Below are 18,309 nucleotides of genomic sequence, written 5' to 3' on the forward strand. Positions count from 1 at the left end.
AAATTTTATGATGTCTACTATAATCATGGCCTGAATAGCTTGAAATTGAACATCCTTCTTCACAAATTATTTTTCAATAAAGGGCTGAAATGTATTGTGAAGGACCTCTGGAATGAGCATCTCGGAGTACGACTGATTATAAGAAGCTTTCTCCAACATTTTTACAGCTTCTGACAGCTTCCACTGAAAACTAGCAGGGCCTAGGGCAGTAATCATAATTAGTGGAATACTTACCTAAGAACATGCACTAACAGGCTGCTTAATATTAGCTCTTATCTAATACCTGTTTGGGGAATCAATAAATTAGCCCTACAATGTAGGGTTAAAGAAAGCTGATCCCAAAACATGAGCTAAAATGATTCAAGGATCATACCTGGACCATAATATTATCACTTGAAGCAGCTTCTTGGGCTTCATTGACCCAGCGCTTAACCACATCATAGCTAATCTTCATCATGTGCTAAATGCAGGGAAAAAATGAGAATACAGTCACTGGAAGTTCAGAAACATGAGTTCTTTTTCTTTCCCAAAAGACATTTCTAAAAAACTTTTAAAAAAGAAAACAACTTTATAGCTTAGTAATTCTATTTCAAGTATCTACTCCTGAGGCAACTAATAAAACCAGAAATACTTTCTCCAAGACCCTTTGCAAAGGTGAGTACAGTGTTATATTTGTGGGCTCGGAAGAGAGGTGTCAAAGAAAGTATGAGAGGGGAGAGACAAGAAGGGATGGATAGTTAACAGAATGGCACTTAAATAATGGTAACATTATAGGTTTTACTTCCAGGAAGCTCACCTAGAAGGAAGAAACAGTACCAATACATCCCCTGCTGTACAACTTGACCAATTACATTCCAGAACCCCATCCTCTTGTGATTAGGATGATCGAATCCATTCACACATTAGTAATCAATTGTAATTAAATGCACTGTGATAGATTGTAAAAAATAAATTTTCTGATTAAAAAAAGAGAGAGAAAGAGAAAGCCTACTTCCTGGAAGAAAATTTGGAAGTGAGATGGGAGAGTCTGGATGGAAGGACATGGCAGACACAGGAGGCAAGGAGAATAGAGGTCAAGGGGAAGAGGTGAAAACACAGGTCATAACAGAAGATTTAAAAAAAGAGATTGGGCCCTGGCCGGTTGGCTCAGCGGTAGAGCGTCGGCCTGGCGTGCAGGAGTCCCGGGTTCAATTCCTGGCCAGGGCACACAGGAGAAGCGCCCATCTGCTTCTCCACCCCTCCCCCCCTCCTTCCTCTCTGTCTCTCTCTTCCCCTCCCACAGCCAAGGCTCCATTGGAGCAAAGATGGCCTGGGCGCTGGGGATGGCTCTGTGGCCTCTGCCTCAGGCGCTAGAATGGCTCTGGACGCAGCAGAGCAACGCCCCAGATGGGCAGAGCATCGCCCCCTGGTGGGCATGCCAGGTGGATCCCGGTCGGGCGCATGCGGGAGTCTGTCTGACTGCCTCCCGGTTTCCAGCTTCAGAAAAATGAAGAAAAAAAAAAAAAGAGATTGGCCCTCAGCTTCTTCCTGTCCTCCCTTCACCCCTATCCCTCATTTTTATGATGTGTACGGCATAGTTTTCTGATGACCAAAACCTTCCAAACACATGAAAACCTCATGCTTCCAACTGCCCGTTTTGATGGCTCAGTGCTCCCCTGGCAAATAAAAACCATTCTTGGGTAAGGTAATAAAGATGGACACATGTTTTGTTTTTTATTAACGTTTCATTTGTGAGAGAATCATAGTCGTGCATTGCTTTTGCAACTAGAAACTGTACCATGTATCAGAACCAAGCAGCCACTGTCCCTGTTCACTTACTAGGGAAGACACCAACGCCGAGCTGGACACACTGGAGACTCGGTCCACGATGGCCTGCTTCATGTACCTTTCAATGGCCTGCAGCATTGTTCCCTAACAACATTCATAAAGAAGACATTGTTGAAGCAAAACATTTTCACACTATATTACTATGTCAAAATAATTTACAAAAAACAGTAATATGTTGGTTTCTGTGTAAATATTTAGAATTCATTAAAAAGGATTACTGTATAATAGAGCAGGCAGTCCCCAGGTTACAAAGAAGGTAGTAGGTTCTGTAGGTTTGAAAATGTTGAGCTATTGATATGCACAGAAAGATAAAAGCAAATACTATGTTAAGACAAACATCTAAGCTGCATTTAATAATAAATAAATGCACCTGTTCCAGCTTACATACAAAGTCAACTTAACAAACCTACAGAACCTATCTTGTTCATCATCTGGGGATTGCCTGTAATATCCCATCAGGCAGAAGCCAGAAAACACAAGAGGACACTCAAGCAGGAACATTTATATGTAAGAAAGAAGAATAACTGTTCACCAATGAAATAAACTGTCTCCAAGCGAAGAGCTCTGATTTAAGGGAATACATAAGTCGGGCTCAACCTAGCAGGGATGCTGCAAAACAAATTCCTAGACGAGGAAGAAGGCTTCTTTTGAAGCCCTGCAGACATCTCCATGAGAAGGTACCTATTTTATATAAACGTAATCTGATTTTAGATACATAATTCAATGTTCAATATGCTACTATAGCAAGCCCTCAATATGAAATTCTCTGAAAATGAAGTTCTTTTTAATTTAACTGGAAGCGAGTTTAGCACTAGGAAGGTGGTGGCCCAGGAAGAGACATAAACAGACTGAAATCCACATTCAGACACAGTGAGGCTCACTGTTAGTACTGATATCATCCAGTCCTATGCCACCAATTTAATGCTAAAAACAAAAACAGCCACAGTAAAACAGCTGAGCAGCAAAAAATATTGAAGCATTTTTATTACTCCTTCTCGAATCTAGACCTACCATATGATTCTGCTCAATCATTAGAACTTGGGGGGGGGGGGGCTGCCAACATACACACAAAATAACACGAGCATGAGTATGGCAGAAATAGTGTTTATTTGGTAATATCCAGCCTGCCCTTCATTTTAACCTTGTCTACTCACAGTTCTAAGACAGGGACAGCAACATACTATACCACCTCATCTGTCCAGATGTAACAGGCCAAGTCAGGTTAAACACCTGACTCAGACTGAGGTGTATACAAGCCACTGGGCTGATAGCTAACCACGCTCTCTTTCTTAAACATGTAAATGAGGAGGTTTGAGCCTGCTAAGTGATGGATCATAAAAGTAAATAAAATAGGCCCTGGCTGGTTGGCTCAGTGGAAGAGCGTCAGCCTGGCGTGCAGGAGTCCCAGGTTCGATTCCCGGCCAGGGCACACAGGAGAAGCACCCATCTGCTTCTCCACCCTTCCCCCTCTCCTTCCTCTCTGTCTCTCTCTTCCCCTCCCGCAGCCAAGGCTCCACTGGAGCAAAGTTGGCCCAGGCGCTGAGGATGGCTCCATGGCCTCTGCCTCAGGCGCTAGAATAGCTCTGGCTGCTACAGAGCAATGTCCCAGATGGGCGGAGCATTGCCCCCTGGTGGGCATGCCAAGTGGATCCTGGTCGGGCGTGTGCGGGAGTCTGTCTGCCTCCCCGTTTCCAACTTCAGAAAAATATAAAAAAAAAAAAGAGTAAATAAAATAGCTGGGGAATCTTGCCGCTGAATTCCTTACATTTCTCGCTCTGGCATTTGGTTCTAAGTTTTACCTCACATGCAGAGAGTTCTACATTCTATAAGGATGTTTCTTCCTAAAGCTAAATTCAAATGGTTTTTGCTTCCTGCAAGCAATGTGCCCTGACTGTAACAGAAGAATAGGATGGAAAATAGAGAAAGGAATATACTAATCTAAATAAACAGAAGGAAAACCCAATCTGAAAGAAGCCTGGAGCCACAAAAGGCTTTCTGGTGGTCATGCTTCTCCTGCACAGACACCTCCGAGACACTGCGAGTTCAATTCCAGACCACAAAGTAAAGCAAATATCTAAAAAAATCAAGTCACACAAACATTTTTTTGGTCTCCAGTGTATATAAAAGGTATGTTTACACTATACTATAACCTATTAGGTATGCAAAAATAGCATAATGTCTAAAAAAAAAAAGTACAGATCTTAATTTAAAAAGACTTCATTGCTAATAATGCTAACCATCATCTGAGCCTTCACTGAGTCACAATGTTTTCGCTGGTGGAGGGTCATGCCTTCAATCTGTACAAACACCGTATCTGTGAAGCGCAGTAAAGCGAGGCACAATACAACGAGGACTGACAGTACTGAAGATTTCCGGAGTCGGGCCAGAGAACCCTACCCCACTTCCATGGCCTCCTGCAGCCACACACAGTGACCCCTCTGACAGCCCAGCAAGACACAGGAAACTTACATCTGTGATTCTGCAGAGAGCCCTGATGGCCGGGCCTCGGTACACGTCTTCCTTTCCTGTCATGTCCTTGGTCAGACTAGGAGAAACCAAATGAGTTACCGTGAGCCCATCAGAGTCAAGTCTTCTTTTTTGTGGAGTCCACATATCCCCATAACTATCCCAACACAGCTATTGATTCAACAAATATTTATCAAGTGTCTTCTTGGGATAAATATTCAAATTATTTTTTCTAAATCTTAACACAACAGTGACCAAAACAAAGTCTTTGCCTTCATGGGGCTTATATTCTAATGGTAAGAGGGGCAATAACCACATAAATCATTTTAGATACTGACAATTGGCATAAAAATAAATAAAGAGCCCCAGACTGAAATCTTCCCAAATTCCCATCAGACTAGACATAACCCTTAAAAAAAAAAACTGACTGAAATGATGAACTCATAAGGTCTCTCTCTCTCTCTTAGCCATGGCTTTCTAAAAGAACAATTATCAATGACTTCAGACTCTCCGGCTACGGTTCAAAAACAGGCAGAGGAGTGTGGACTGAGTTACTAAATTCCATGTCCAAACTGCAAAGAGTTGTTTAGCCCAGTGTTTTTCAACCAGTGTGCCGTGAAACATGGTCAGGTGTGCCATGGGGAAATTAAACCTGGGTCCCCAAACTACGGCCCACGTGCTGGATACGGCCGGCGCTGGATACGGCTGGTGGAGGCTATTTATCCGGCCCGCCGCCAGCCGCCTCCATCCGAACATAAACATTCCCCTCACAATCCCTCCAGCTATCAGCGACAGGAAGAGTGGAGGCACAGGGAACGCTCACTGACCAATCACTGATGAATCCACCTTCTAGGATTCATCCCTACCACTAGCGATGAACCAATAGTAGGCTGCCTCTCATCCACACCCAGGAAGGTCCCAGCTCGGGCTGCCGCGCACTTGTCATTGTGTGGCCAAGGCGAGTAGTTGAAGCTGCTACTACTCCTCCCCATGGTCCCGATTTCTAATCCTGGTCAGGACTGGAGGTAAATGTTGCCACCACTAGATGAAGCCTCAGCCTCAGGTGGTTATGTCTATCCTGATGGTGTATATAGATATTTGACCTTTTTCTTTTTAAAAGAGGCCCCCATAGAGGGTGATATACAATTCATCACAATGCAGCACAATGTTATCTATATTGTATATGGCCTCCTGAAGGGTCATCTTCTTAAAGAGCTCAAATCTCTATATACACCATCAAAACAGACAGAACCAAGGCCCCTGCACCCAGCTGACCATGGGATTTGAACCCACAACCTCAGGGAGAACTCTAGTATTTATCAGAATCCTTACCTAGAAAGCAAACTTCTCAATCTGACAGTAGAGATGCTCTGAGGACTTATGATGTTACAGAGTACCCAACATTTTCTAAAATTGATTTTGTCCAGTCTCTATATAGAGAGAGTATTTGCCAAATTGATTTGAACCCACAACCTTGATGAAAGCTCTAGTATCTATTAGCAGGGCTGAGTATATGAGGGGATACATGGGACTGTATATGTGAGGTTACATGGGACTGTATATATGAGGTTACATGGGACTGTATATGAGGGGATGTTACGTGGGACTGTATATGAGGGGATGTTACGTGGGACTGTATTTATAAGGGGATGTTACATGGGACTGTATTTATAAGGGGATGTTACGTGGGGTTGTATATATGAGGGATGTTACATGGGACTGTATATATGAGGGGGTTATCCTTTTTTATTTAACCTTTTTTTTTAATAAATGTAATTTATTTAAAGGACCTCTGCCAGGCATATTTCACTCTTGTGACAGTTTGGGATCTCAGCAAGACGAGCAAGTGACAGTGATGGAAAAGTTTTTGAGAAGGGAAAATGCAAATGCCGAACAGGGCCCTGGACAAAATTCTGACCCAGATGAAGGCCCTCGTATGAGTGGTCAACAAAAGAAAAAAGACAATATGGTGAGCTCGAGGCAATACAGCGAAAGCTATCTTTCATTTGGGGGATTTACTTTCACCGGGGATGAGACAGCACCGACTCCGCTGTGCTTGGTGTGTGGTGAGAAGCTTAATAGCGCCATGGTGCCAAGCAAGCTTAAACGCCATCTCCAAATGAAACACCCTTCCAACAAGCCGATGGACTATTTTGTACGCTTACGTACAATGAGAAACGGGCAACTTTTTTGAGAAAAACCACAAAGGTAAACGAGAGAGCCCTCAAAGCTAGCTACCTTGTTGCTGAACTCGTAGCTAAATCAAAAAAGTCCCACACTGTGGCAGAAACATCAATACTGTTAGCTTGTAAAGCCATTGTAAATGAGATGCTTGGCCCTACCATGGCCAAAGAGATAGCTAAAGTGCCTCTCTCAGATAACACAATTGCCGGACGTATTGATGACATGTCTGCAGACACTGAAACTGTTGTTCTGGAAAAGGTGCGCATCAGTAAGAAATTTGCCTTGCAAATCGACGAATATTAGTGAACATTGTCAGCTCTTGGCCAACATGTGTTTTGTGGATGGAGAAGCCATTAGAGAAAACTTCCTATTTTGCAAGGCACTGCCAGAAAAATCAACAGGAGAGGAAATATTTCGGTTCACGTCGGAATATCTTGATAAAAGCAGGCTTACATGGGAAAACTGCACAGGTGTCTGCGCTGATGGAGCCGCAGCCAAGGTCGGGCGCATCAAAGGCTTCGTAAGTAGGGTCAAAGAAAGAAACCCAGATGTTATTGTTATGCACTGTTTTTTGCACCGCGAGGCCCTCGTTGCAAAGACCTTACCAGCAGATCTAGCTCCTGTGTTGGATGATGTTGTGAGCATAGTGAACTTTGTGAAGACGCAAACTTTGAGATGTCGCTTATTTGCGTCTTTGTGTAAAGAAATGGGAGCGGAACATAAAATCTTATTTCTCCACACGGAGGTCCGGTGGCTGTCGCGTGGCAAAGTGCTGGCCTGTGTGTATGAGTTGCAAGAGGAACTTAAAGTATTTCTGACAAACGAGAGGTCCGATTACTCAAAGCTGCTTGCAAGTGATGAGTGGTGTGCAAAGCTGGCATACCTGGCTGATATATTTCATTATCTGAATGAACTGAACACATGGATGCAAGGCCGAAATGAAAACCTGCTTACAAGCACTGATGAAATGAACGAATTTCGTTTAAAGGTGCAGCTCTGGCAACAACATGTGCAGCGTGGCAACCTTGAGATGTTCCCGCTTACCGAGAAACAGCATGATGGCAACACTGCTGCAATGTGCGAGGTGATTGGCAGACATTTAAAAACTCTTGAGAAGACATTGTCATTTTATTTCTCTTCAGCCTTCACAGAATGCCTTGACTGGGTTAGGGACCCATACAGCTCAGTATCCGTTGCTGGAAAGGACATGACTTTAAAGGAGCAAGAGGAACTCATTGAACTGAAACAAGATCGTGGTTTAAAGCTAAAGTTTGCTGATCTTCCTTTGGTCAGTTTTTGGTTATCTGTTGCCAAGGAGTTCCCCATTCTGGCCAACAAAGCTATTTTGACATTGCTCCCGTTTTCAACCACATATCCATGTGAGCTGAGCTTCTCAAGCTTGACTGAGATAAAAACTAAAAACAGAGAGAGACTGAGAACTGTTGAGGAAGAGCTTCGTGCGTGTCTTTCTACCATTCCTGCCAGGATATCCCTATTGTGTTCATCGAAACAGGCCCAGGTTTCACACTAAGTGAGTATAAATACATTTAGAAACTATATTATTAACTATATGTATAATATGTACTGTGTTAGAGTGTGTCATTTTGGTAGGTGGTGTGCCCCAGGATTTTGTAAATGTAAAAAATGTGCCACGGCTCAAAAAAGGTTGAAAATCACTGGTTTAGCCTTCTACTATTCACCCCATTCTCCCCCCTTCCCTCGTCCTCAGGCACTGACTCTACCCCCAGCACGACTACCCATCTCCTTCCCTGCTCAGCTCCCGTCACTTAACCGAAGTGGCCACAACTCCAACTTACTCCATTGGGACACCACAAAGGGAGAGTTGTGAGTAACTGTTAGTCCTTCAATTCTTTTCTTTTTTTCAATTATAAAAGTATTTCATTCGTGTAACAGGGACATTTTCAAAATATTCAGAAAGGTATAAAATATCAGGTCTAAGTCCACCCTCGCCTACACCACCCTGTAGTACCACTCAAATAGAGATAACCATGTGAACAGTTGCTTGTGTTTTCTGAAGGAAGTTTTAAAAACACAGAAAACCACAGAGACTTATTAAGATGCATGCCAATGGGTCTCCACCCCTCTGGCACCTTCCTTTTTTTTACTTAATAATATAACTTGAGATTCTTTCCATATTGGCGGATTTTTATTTTTTAATTTTAGGTATCTATTTATTTTTAAATACCCAAACATATCTACTGGTGACAGTACCACACCCTGGTCATCGATTCAATGCATAGACTGCATCCTGGAAGAGAAATCGCCAACCTCACAGGGTCCCCGTCTGCAACCTACAATTTCATGGGCATGCAGGAAGCCATCCCACCACTGTCTGCTCCTAGAAGCAGAAGATATGGTGAAACTACTGGATCTCCTAGTCATAAGCCCACTATCACAATGCCTTTGCCATAAAAAGAGTGGCAAAGTCATGTGGAATACCACGGCAATAAATTAAGAGTAACTGTTAGTACCACAACTCGGGTTACTGCAAACCCCTGACTCATCCTATATTTTATGATGGTTTTTCCAAGCAATTTTTTAAATTATATAATCTAATTGATCACCTTTCCTTTCAGCGCCTTGGAGATTTTGGTCATAATTAACAAAGCTTTCCCCTATACCAACATTAAAGAGGAATACACTCATGGTTTCTTCTAGTACTTGCATAATTTTACTCTTTAATTTATATTCCTTATCCATTTAGGGTTTATTCATGTGTATGATGACACATGGGGATCCAACTTCATCTTTTCCCAAGTGGCTACTCAGTTGTGTCAGCACCATGTATTGAAAAGTACACGTTGGCCCTGGCTGGTTGGCTCAGTGGTTTAGCATTGGCTCGGTGTATGAAAGTCCCAGGTTCGATTCCCGGCCAGGACACGCGGGAGAAGCGCCCATCTGCTTCTCCACCCCTCCTCCTATCCTTTCTCTCTATCTCTCTCTTCCCCTCCCACAGCCAAGGCTCTATTGGAGCAAAGTTGGCCCAGGTGCTGAGGATGTCTCCATGGCCTCCACCTCAGGTACTAGAATGGCTCTGGTTGCAACAAAGAAACGCCCCAGATGGGCAGAGCATCGCCCCCTGATGGGCATGCCAGGTGGATCTTGGTCGGGCACATGTGGGAGTCTGTCTCTCTGCCTCCCCACTTTTCACTTCAGAAAAATACAAAAAATAAAAAGTACATGTTTACACCAGTGATTAGAGACGCCCTCTTTGTCATATACTAATTTCCACATATATTCGTGTCTAAGTCTGTACTTCTCACTTGTAATAGAGAATTCTGAAAAATGTAGATCACATAGCAGAGGTGACACATTACAAAGTCAACACAGTTTTGTTCCATTGGTCTATCTGCTCATTCACGTGTCAGTACCAACACACTGTTTCAAGTGGACAGGCCTTAGTGCTTACAGACCGGGAAGGCCACTCCTTCCTCAGGGTCTTCCTGTTCCAGTTTTTTCCTAGCTATACTTATATGCTTAATTTCCCACATGAACTTAGGTATCAAATCTTCTAAATCCATAATAGCCCACTGGCTTTTCTTGATGGTGGTGGTAGGGATGGGGGGGGAGGGGGTTTGCACTGAATTTATAAATTAATTTAGGAAGGATTGAAATCATTATAATGTTGAATTGACCTATTAAAAAACAGCAGATAGCTTTACATTTATTCAAGTATACTTTGAATCTTTCAGGACTTACCAATGTTTACTTCATAGAAGTCCTGTGCTTTTATTGTCAAAATTATTCGTAAGTATTCAATCTCATGTGTTGCTGTAGTGGGGCTCTATTGTTTGTTTACATGAAGGCTAGTGAATTTTATATGTTAACTGTATATCCTGCAGGAATATATCAGTGTTACTGGAGCACCAGAAGAAGAGGAGAAAGGGATTGGTGACAAAAATAATTTTTTTAAAGAAATAATGGGACGTCACGGAAATGGCGCCATGAGCAGCGCGTCCGACAGATCTCCCCAAAATCACAACAAATTTATCAACTAGAAACAGAAAAATTTATCCTTGGAGCATTCCGGAGTTCCACACAAACTGAAAGCAAAAGGACTGTTATCACTTGAATCTGAGAGACGAGGGTGTGGAGGAAGCTAACTACCGCAGGGACGTTCATTCAAGCCGCAGAGGGAGTGCGCCTGTGTGCTATCAACAAGACCACCCTCAGATGCCAATAAGAAAGAGGAAATCGAATATTATGGATACAAAAGAAAGAGAGGTAACACAAATAGATGTGGAAAAATCTATGGAGAAAAGACTTAACATATTGGAAGTCTTGGAGCTAAATGACAGAGAATTTAAAATAGAAATCTTAAAAATACTCAGAGATATACAAGAAAACACAGAAAGGCAATTTAGGGAGATCAGAAAACAACTCAATGAACACAAAGAATATATTACCAAGGAAATTGAAACTATATAAACAAATCAAACAGAAATGAAAAACTCAATTCACGAGCTGAAAAACGAGGTAACAAGCTTAGCTAACAGAACAGCCCAGATAGAAGACAGGATTAGTGAAATAGAAGACAAACAACTTGAGGCACAACAGAGAGAAGAAGAAAGAGACTCAAAAATAATAAAAAATGAGAAAGCCCTACAGGAATTGTCTGACTCCATCAGAAAGAATAACATAAGAATAATAGGTATATCAGAGGGAGAAGAGAAAGAAAATGGAATGGAGAATATACTCAAACAAATAATAGACAAGAACTTCCCAAGCCTGTGGAAAGAACTAAAGCCTCAAATTCAAGAAGCAAACAGAACACCGAGTTTTCTTAACCCCAACAAACCCACACCAAGGCACATCATAATAAAAATGACACAAACCAATGACAAAGAAAAATTCTCAAGGCAGCCAGGGAAAAGAAGAGTACAACATATAACGGAAGGCCTATTAGATTATCATCAGATTTCTCAGCAGAAACTCTACAAGCTAGAAGAGAGTGGACCCCAATATTTAAAGCCCTGAAAGAGAGGAACTTTCAGCCAAGAATACTATACCCATCAAAGCTATCCTTCAAGTACGAAGGAGATATAAAAACATTCACAAATACAGAAAAGATGAGAGAATTTATCAGCAGAAAGCCCCCACTCCAGGAAATACTAAAGGGGGTTTTCCAACCAGATTCAAAGAACAAAGAAAACAACACCACAAGTAACAGCTCCACCAAGAACACAATAAAACCAAACTTAAACTGTGACAACAAAGGAAAAAAAGGGGGGAGAGGATGGAGATTAACAGTAGCAAAGGACGATGAAGTGCAGAAATACTCATAAGATAGGGTACTACAATGAATATGGTAGGTACTTTTTTCATTACTTAATGGTAACCACCCTTGAAAAAACCACCACAAAAACACTTGACTTAAAAAAGGTAGCAACAGAGGAAAGAAGTATGGAACACAAACAAACAAAAACAAATGATAGAAAAACAAAAGAGAAGAATCAAACAAGATACAAAACTAACAGAAAGCAATTTATAAAATGGCAGTAGGGAACCCAAAAGTGTCAATAATTACACTAAATGTAAATGGATTAATCTTACCAATAAAAAGACACAGAGTAGCAGAATGCATTTAAAAAAAATCCAACTGTATGCTGCCTACAAGAAACACATCTAAGCAACAAGGATAAAAACAAATTCAAAGTGAAAGGCTGGAAAACAATACTCCAAGCAAACAACACCCCAAAAAAAGCAGGTGTAGCAATACTCATATCTAATAATGCTGACTACAAGACAGAAAAAGTACTCAGAGACAAAAATGGTCATTTCATAATGATTAAGGGGAAGTTGAATCAAGAAGACATAACAATCCTTAATATATATGCACCAAACCAAGGAGCACCAAAATATATAAGACAGCTACTTATTGACCTTAAAACAAAAACTAACAAAAATACAATCATACTTGGAGACCTCAATACACCGCTGACGGCTCTAGATCAGTCATCCAAACAGAGAATCAATAAAGATATAGTGGCCTTAAACGAAATACTAGAACACCTGGATATGATAGACATCTACAGGACACTTCATCCCAAAGCGACAGAGTATACATTTTTCTCTAGTGTACATGGAACATTCTCAAGAATTGACCATATGTTGGGCCACAAAGACAATATCAGCAAATTTAGAAAAATTGAAATTGTACCAAGCATATTTTCTGATCATAAAGCCTTGAAACTAGAATTCAACTGCAAAAAAGAGGGGGAAAAACCCACAAAAATGTGGAAACTAAACAACATACTTCTAAAAAATGAATGGGTCAAAGAAGAAATAAGCGCAGAGATCAAAAGATATATACAGACAAATGAAAATGAAAATACGACATATCAGAATCTCTGGGATGCAGCAAAAGCAGTAATAAGAGGAAAATTCATATCACTTCAGGCCTATATGAACAAACAAGAGAGAGCCGAAGTAAACCACTTAACTTCACACCTTAAGGAACTATTAAAAGAAGAACAAAGACAACCCAAAACCAGCCGAAGAAAGGAGATAATAAAAATCAGAGCAGAAATAAATGAAATAGAGAACAGAAAAACTATAGAAAAAATCAATAAAACAAGGAGCTGGTTCTTTGAAAAGATCAACAAAATTGACAAACCCTTGGCAAGACTCACCAAGGAAAAAAGACACAGGACTCAAATAAATAAAATCCAAAATGAAAGAGGAGAGATCACCACAGACATCATAGATATACAAAGAATTATTGTAGAATACTATGAAAAATTATATGCCACCAAATACAACAATCTAGAAGAAATGGATAAATTCCTAGAACAATACAACCTTCCTAGACTGAGTCATGAAGAAGCGGAAAGCCTAAACAGACCAATCAGCAGGGAGGAAATAGAAAAAACTATTAAAAACCTCCCCAAAAATAAAAGTCCAGGCCCAGACGGTTATACTAGTGAATTCTATCAAACATTCAAAGAAGACTTGGTTCCTATTCTACTCAAAGTCTTCCAAAAAATTGAAGAAGAAGCAATACTTCCAAACACATTTTTTTTTTCTTTTTTTTTTTCGTTCATTTTTCTGAAGCTGGAAACAGGGAGAGACAGTCAGACAGACTCCCGCATGCGCCCGACCGGGATCCACCCGGCACGCCCACCAGGGGCGATGCTCTGCCCACCAGGGGGCGATGCTCTGCCCATCCTGGGCATCGCCATGTTGCGACCAGAGCCACTCTAGCGCCTGAGGCAGAGGCCACAGAGCCATCCCCAGCGCCCGGGCCATCTTTGCTCCAATGGAGCCTTGGCTGCGGGAGGGGAAGAGAGAGACAGAGAGGAAAGCGCGGCGGAGGGGTGGAGAAGCAAATGGGCGCTTCTCCTGTGTGCCCTGGCCGGGAATCGAACCCGGGTCCTCCGCACGCTAGGCCGACGCTCTACCGCTGAGCCAACCGGCCAGGGCTTCCAAACACATTTTATGAGGCCAACATAACCCTCATACCAAAACCTGGCAAGGATGGCACAAAGAAAGAAAACTACAGACCAATATCTCTAATGAATATAGATGCTAAAATACTAAACAAAATACTGGCAAACCGAATACAACAACATATTAAAAAAATAATACATCATGATCAAGTGGGATTCATCCCAGAATCTCAAGGATGGTTCAACATACGCAAAACAGTTAACGTAATACACCATATCAACAAAACAAAGAACAAAAACCACATGATCTTATCAATAGTGCAGAAAAGGCTTTTGATAAAATACAACACAATTTTATGTTTAAGACTCTCAACAAAATGGGTATAGAAGGAAAATATCTCAACATGATAAAGGCCATATATGATAAACCATCAGCCAACATCATATTAAACGGCATAAAACTGAGGAGACTTTCTACCTTAAATCAGGAACAAGACAGGGTTGTCCACTCTCTCCACTCTTATTTAACGTGGTGCTAGAAGTTCTGGCCAGAGCAATCAGACAAGACAAAGAAATAAAAGGCATCCATATCGGAAAAGAAGAAGTAAAGGTATCACTTTTTGCTGATGATATATGATCCTATACATCGAAAACCCGAAGGACTCCACAAAAAGATTATTAGAAACAATAAACCAATACAGTAAGGTCGCAGGATACAAAATTAACATACAAAAGTCCATAGCCTTTCTATATGCCAACAATGAAATATTAGAAAACGAACTAAAAAAAAATAATCCCCTTCACGATTGCAACAAAAAAAATAAAATACCTAGGAATAAACATAACAAAGAATGTAAAGGACCTATATAATGAAAACTACAAGGCATTATTAAGAGAAATAGAAAAAGACACAATGAGATGGAAAAATATTCCTTGTTCTTGGATAGGAAGAATAAATATAATTAAAATGGCCATATTACCCAAAGCAATATATAAATTTAATGCAATTCCCATCAAAATTCCTATGAGATTTTTTAAAGAAATGGAACAAAAAATCATCAGATTTATATGGAACTATAAAAAACCCCGAATAGCCAAAACAATCCTAAGGAAAAAGAATGAAGCTGGGGGCATTACAATACCTGACTTTAAACTATATTATAGGGCCACGATAATCAAAACAGCATGGTATTGGCAGAAAAATAGACACTCAGACCAATGGAACAGAATAGAAAGCCCAGAAATAAAACCACATATATATGGTCAAATAATCTTTGATAAAGGGGCCAACAACACACAATGGAGAAAAGAAAGCCTCTTCAACAAATGGTGTTGAGAAAACTGGGAAAGCCACATGCAAAAGAATGAAACTCGACTACAGCCTGTCCCCGTGTACTAAAATTAATTCAAAATGGATCAAAGACCTAAATATAAGACCTGAAACAATAAAGTACATAGAAGAAGACATAGGTACTAAAATCATGGACCTGAGTTTTAAAGAACATTTTATGAACTTGACTCCAATGGCAAGAGAAGTGAAGGCAAAGATAAATGAATGGGACTACATCAGAATAAAAAGTTTTTGCTCAGCAAGAGAAACTGATATCAAAATAAACAGACAGCCAACTAAATGGGAAATGATATTTTCAAACAACAGCTCAGATAAGGGCCTAATATCCAAAATTTACAAAGAACTCATAAAACTCAACAACAAACAAACAAACAATCCAATAAAAAAATGGGAAGAGGACATGAACAGACACTTCTCCCAGGAAGAAATACAAATGGCCAACAGATATATGAAAAGATGCTCAGCTTCATTAGTTATTAGAGAAATGCAAATCAAAACTACATTGAGATACCACCTCACCCCTGTTAGATTAGCTATTATTAACAAGACGGGTAATAGCAAATGTTGGAGAGGCTGCAGAGAAAAGGGAACTCTCATCCACTGTTGGTGGGACTGTAAAGTAGTACAACCATTATGGAGGAAAGTATGGTGGTTCCTCAAAAAAACTGCAAATAGAACTACCTTATGACCCAGCAATCCCTCTACTGGGTATATACCCCAAAACCTCAGAAACATTGATATGTAAAGACACATGCAGCCCCATGTTCATTGCAGCACTGTTCACAGTGGCCAAGACATGGAAACAACCAAAAATCCCGTCAATAGAAGACTGGATAAAGAAGATGTGGCACATATACACTATGGAATACTACTCAGCCATAAGGGATGATGACATCAGATCATTTACAGCAAAATGGTGGGATCTTGATAACATTATACGGAGTGAAATAAGTAAATCAGAAAAAAACAAGAACTACATGATTCCATACATTGGTGGAATATAAAAACGAGACTAAGAGACATGGACAAGAGTGTGGTGGTTACCAGGGGTGGGGGGAGGGAGGACATGGGAGGGAGGGAGGGAGAGAGTTAGGGGGAGGGAGAGGGGCACAGAGAACTAGATAGAGGGAGGCGGAGGACAGTCTGACTTTGGGCGAGGGGTATGCAACATAATTTAATGACAAAATAACCTAGACATGTTTTCTTTGAATATATGTACCCTGATTTATTAATGTCATCCCATTATCATTAATAAAAATTTATTAAAAAAAAAAAAAAAGAATGGCTGAAAACATCCAAATATGAAGAAAGACATAACCTTATAGTTTCAAGAAATTTAGTGAAGCATATACAAGACAAACTCAAAGACTCAGCACCAAATACATAACAAAACTGCTGAAAATCAGTAATAAAGAAAAATTCTTGAAAGCAGTTAGAGAAAAACGACACATTACATATGAGGGAACTTCCATTGACAATACTGTGGGATTTCTCATCAGAAAGCACAGCGGTCAGAAGACAATGAATGGAACACCATCTTTAAAATGCTGAAACAAAAGAAACTGACAACTCCAAATTCCACATCCACTAAAAATATTTTTCAGGAGTGAAAGGGAAATAAAGTCTTCCTGGAAATAAACTAAGAGTATCTGTCACCATTATTAGATAGTTCCGTTCTCTGGAGAAACCTAATGCACTCACATTTCTCCACTTCTTCCTATGTATGGCCGCTTTCATCAGAAAGAGAGCGAGCAATAATCTTTATGATTCCAGCCCCCCGAGTGAAGACGAAAAGTACATCACCCTTTGTTTACTTCACACAACAAAGATTTGATGTGCGTCTAACACATGCAGGGCATTTTTCCAGCCATTGATGATGCAAAGTTATATGAGACATGGTTCTTTCTCTCAAGGAGCTAACAGTAGGGAGAGTAGAAAAACAAATTATTACAATAGAATTTTTTTAAATACTAGAATAGAGGTTAAAAACAAAGTGTTAGAACAACAACAGAGGAGACAATGATGGATCCGTCGAGAAGAGGGAAGTATAATGACGTTGAAGCTACCTGGAAAAGGAAAGAGAAGAACTACAAGCACAGGGCACGACAAGTACAAAGATACAGGGTGTCAAACAGCTGGATGAGTTTGGGAAATGGCAATGGCCTTGAATTGAACCCCAGGGAATGCCAGTGTTTAGGTGACAGGCGGAAGATAAGCAACGACTTCTGAAAAAAGATAAAATGGAGAATTCTTGAGATTGGAGGGAACTTAGGACTAGCGTTCTGAAAGCTCAGGGTGGTAGGACTTCAGGGAGTGTCTAGCCATGGGAAAACAGAGGTCAAGTAAAACGTGGACTGAAAATTGGCTTCTGGATTTTGCAATTAAGAGGTTACTGGAGAGCTATGAGAGATGTTTTACTATAGCAGTAGCAAAATCAGATTATAATGGTATCGCATTTCCTTTCTTGTTCTAAACCAAGTCTTGACAGTAACCTCTCAGAAGTAATATTTGGGGACAGCAGAACCAGTCAAGTGGAAACCCTGTTTCAGCTGGAATCTCTGACCCAGTAAGTGGATGAACTTAGCTTCTCACCTTCCCTGGGTACCTCAAAGTATTGTCCTCCCCTACCAGGATCCTCACATTATCCCTACAATTGTTTTCCAAACTGTCTGCCAGATAACAGTTTCTACAACCTCTATTGCTTCCTAAATCTTGGAAGTATGCTCATTATATGAACAGCTCATTTATTTTGTGAGAGTAGGAATGTAACTTATCCCATACTGATAACCCAGACCTCACCACTCCAGCCACTCTACTCCCTAATGCAGTGGTTCTCAAACTTTTTGAAGTCAGGGCGCATTTAAAATCCTACAAATAATTGTAGACGCACTATATACAAATTTATGAGAAATATATTATGACAATTAATCAAATATTAAAGAAAAAATATATAAAGTCCAAGTGTGCTTTTATGGTAATTAAATGTAATAAATACGACAAAATTAAATTTATCCTGACATTAAAGAACATTTTTATGTTACATTTTTTGAGTTATGCTTTTTAGAATTTGTA

At 40.5% G+C, this 18,309-nt stretch overlaps 1 protein-coding gene across 1 annotated transcript in view; it reads right to left on the bottom strand.

Moving 5' to 3' along the window:
* The window catches only part of COPG2 (COPI coat complex subunit gamma 2), a 73,176-nt gene that overhangs the window by 21,499 nt on the left and 33,368 nt on the right, over window positions 1-18,309 (bottom strand). The window contains exons 6-8 of the mRNA XM_066364236.1: window positions 4,297-4,372; window positions 1,819-1,911; window positions 374-460 (exon numbers count right to left, since the gene is read on the bottom strand). Of these exons, the coding sequence (XP_066220333.1) occupies window positions 374-460; window positions 1,819-1,911; window positions 4,297-4,372 (256 nt within the window). The remainder of the gene's footprint in view (window positions 1-373; window positions 461-1,818; window positions 1,912-4,296; window positions 4,373-18,309) is intronic.

Source organism: Saccopteryx leptura, chromosome 2, assembly GCF_036850995.1.
Source record: "Saccopteryx leptura isolate mSacLep1 chromosome 2, mSacLep1_pri_phased_curated, whole genome shotgun sequence".
Lineage (NCBI taxonomy): Eukaryota > Metazoa > Chordata > Mammalia > Chiroptera > Emballonuridae > Saccopteryx > Saccopteryx leptura.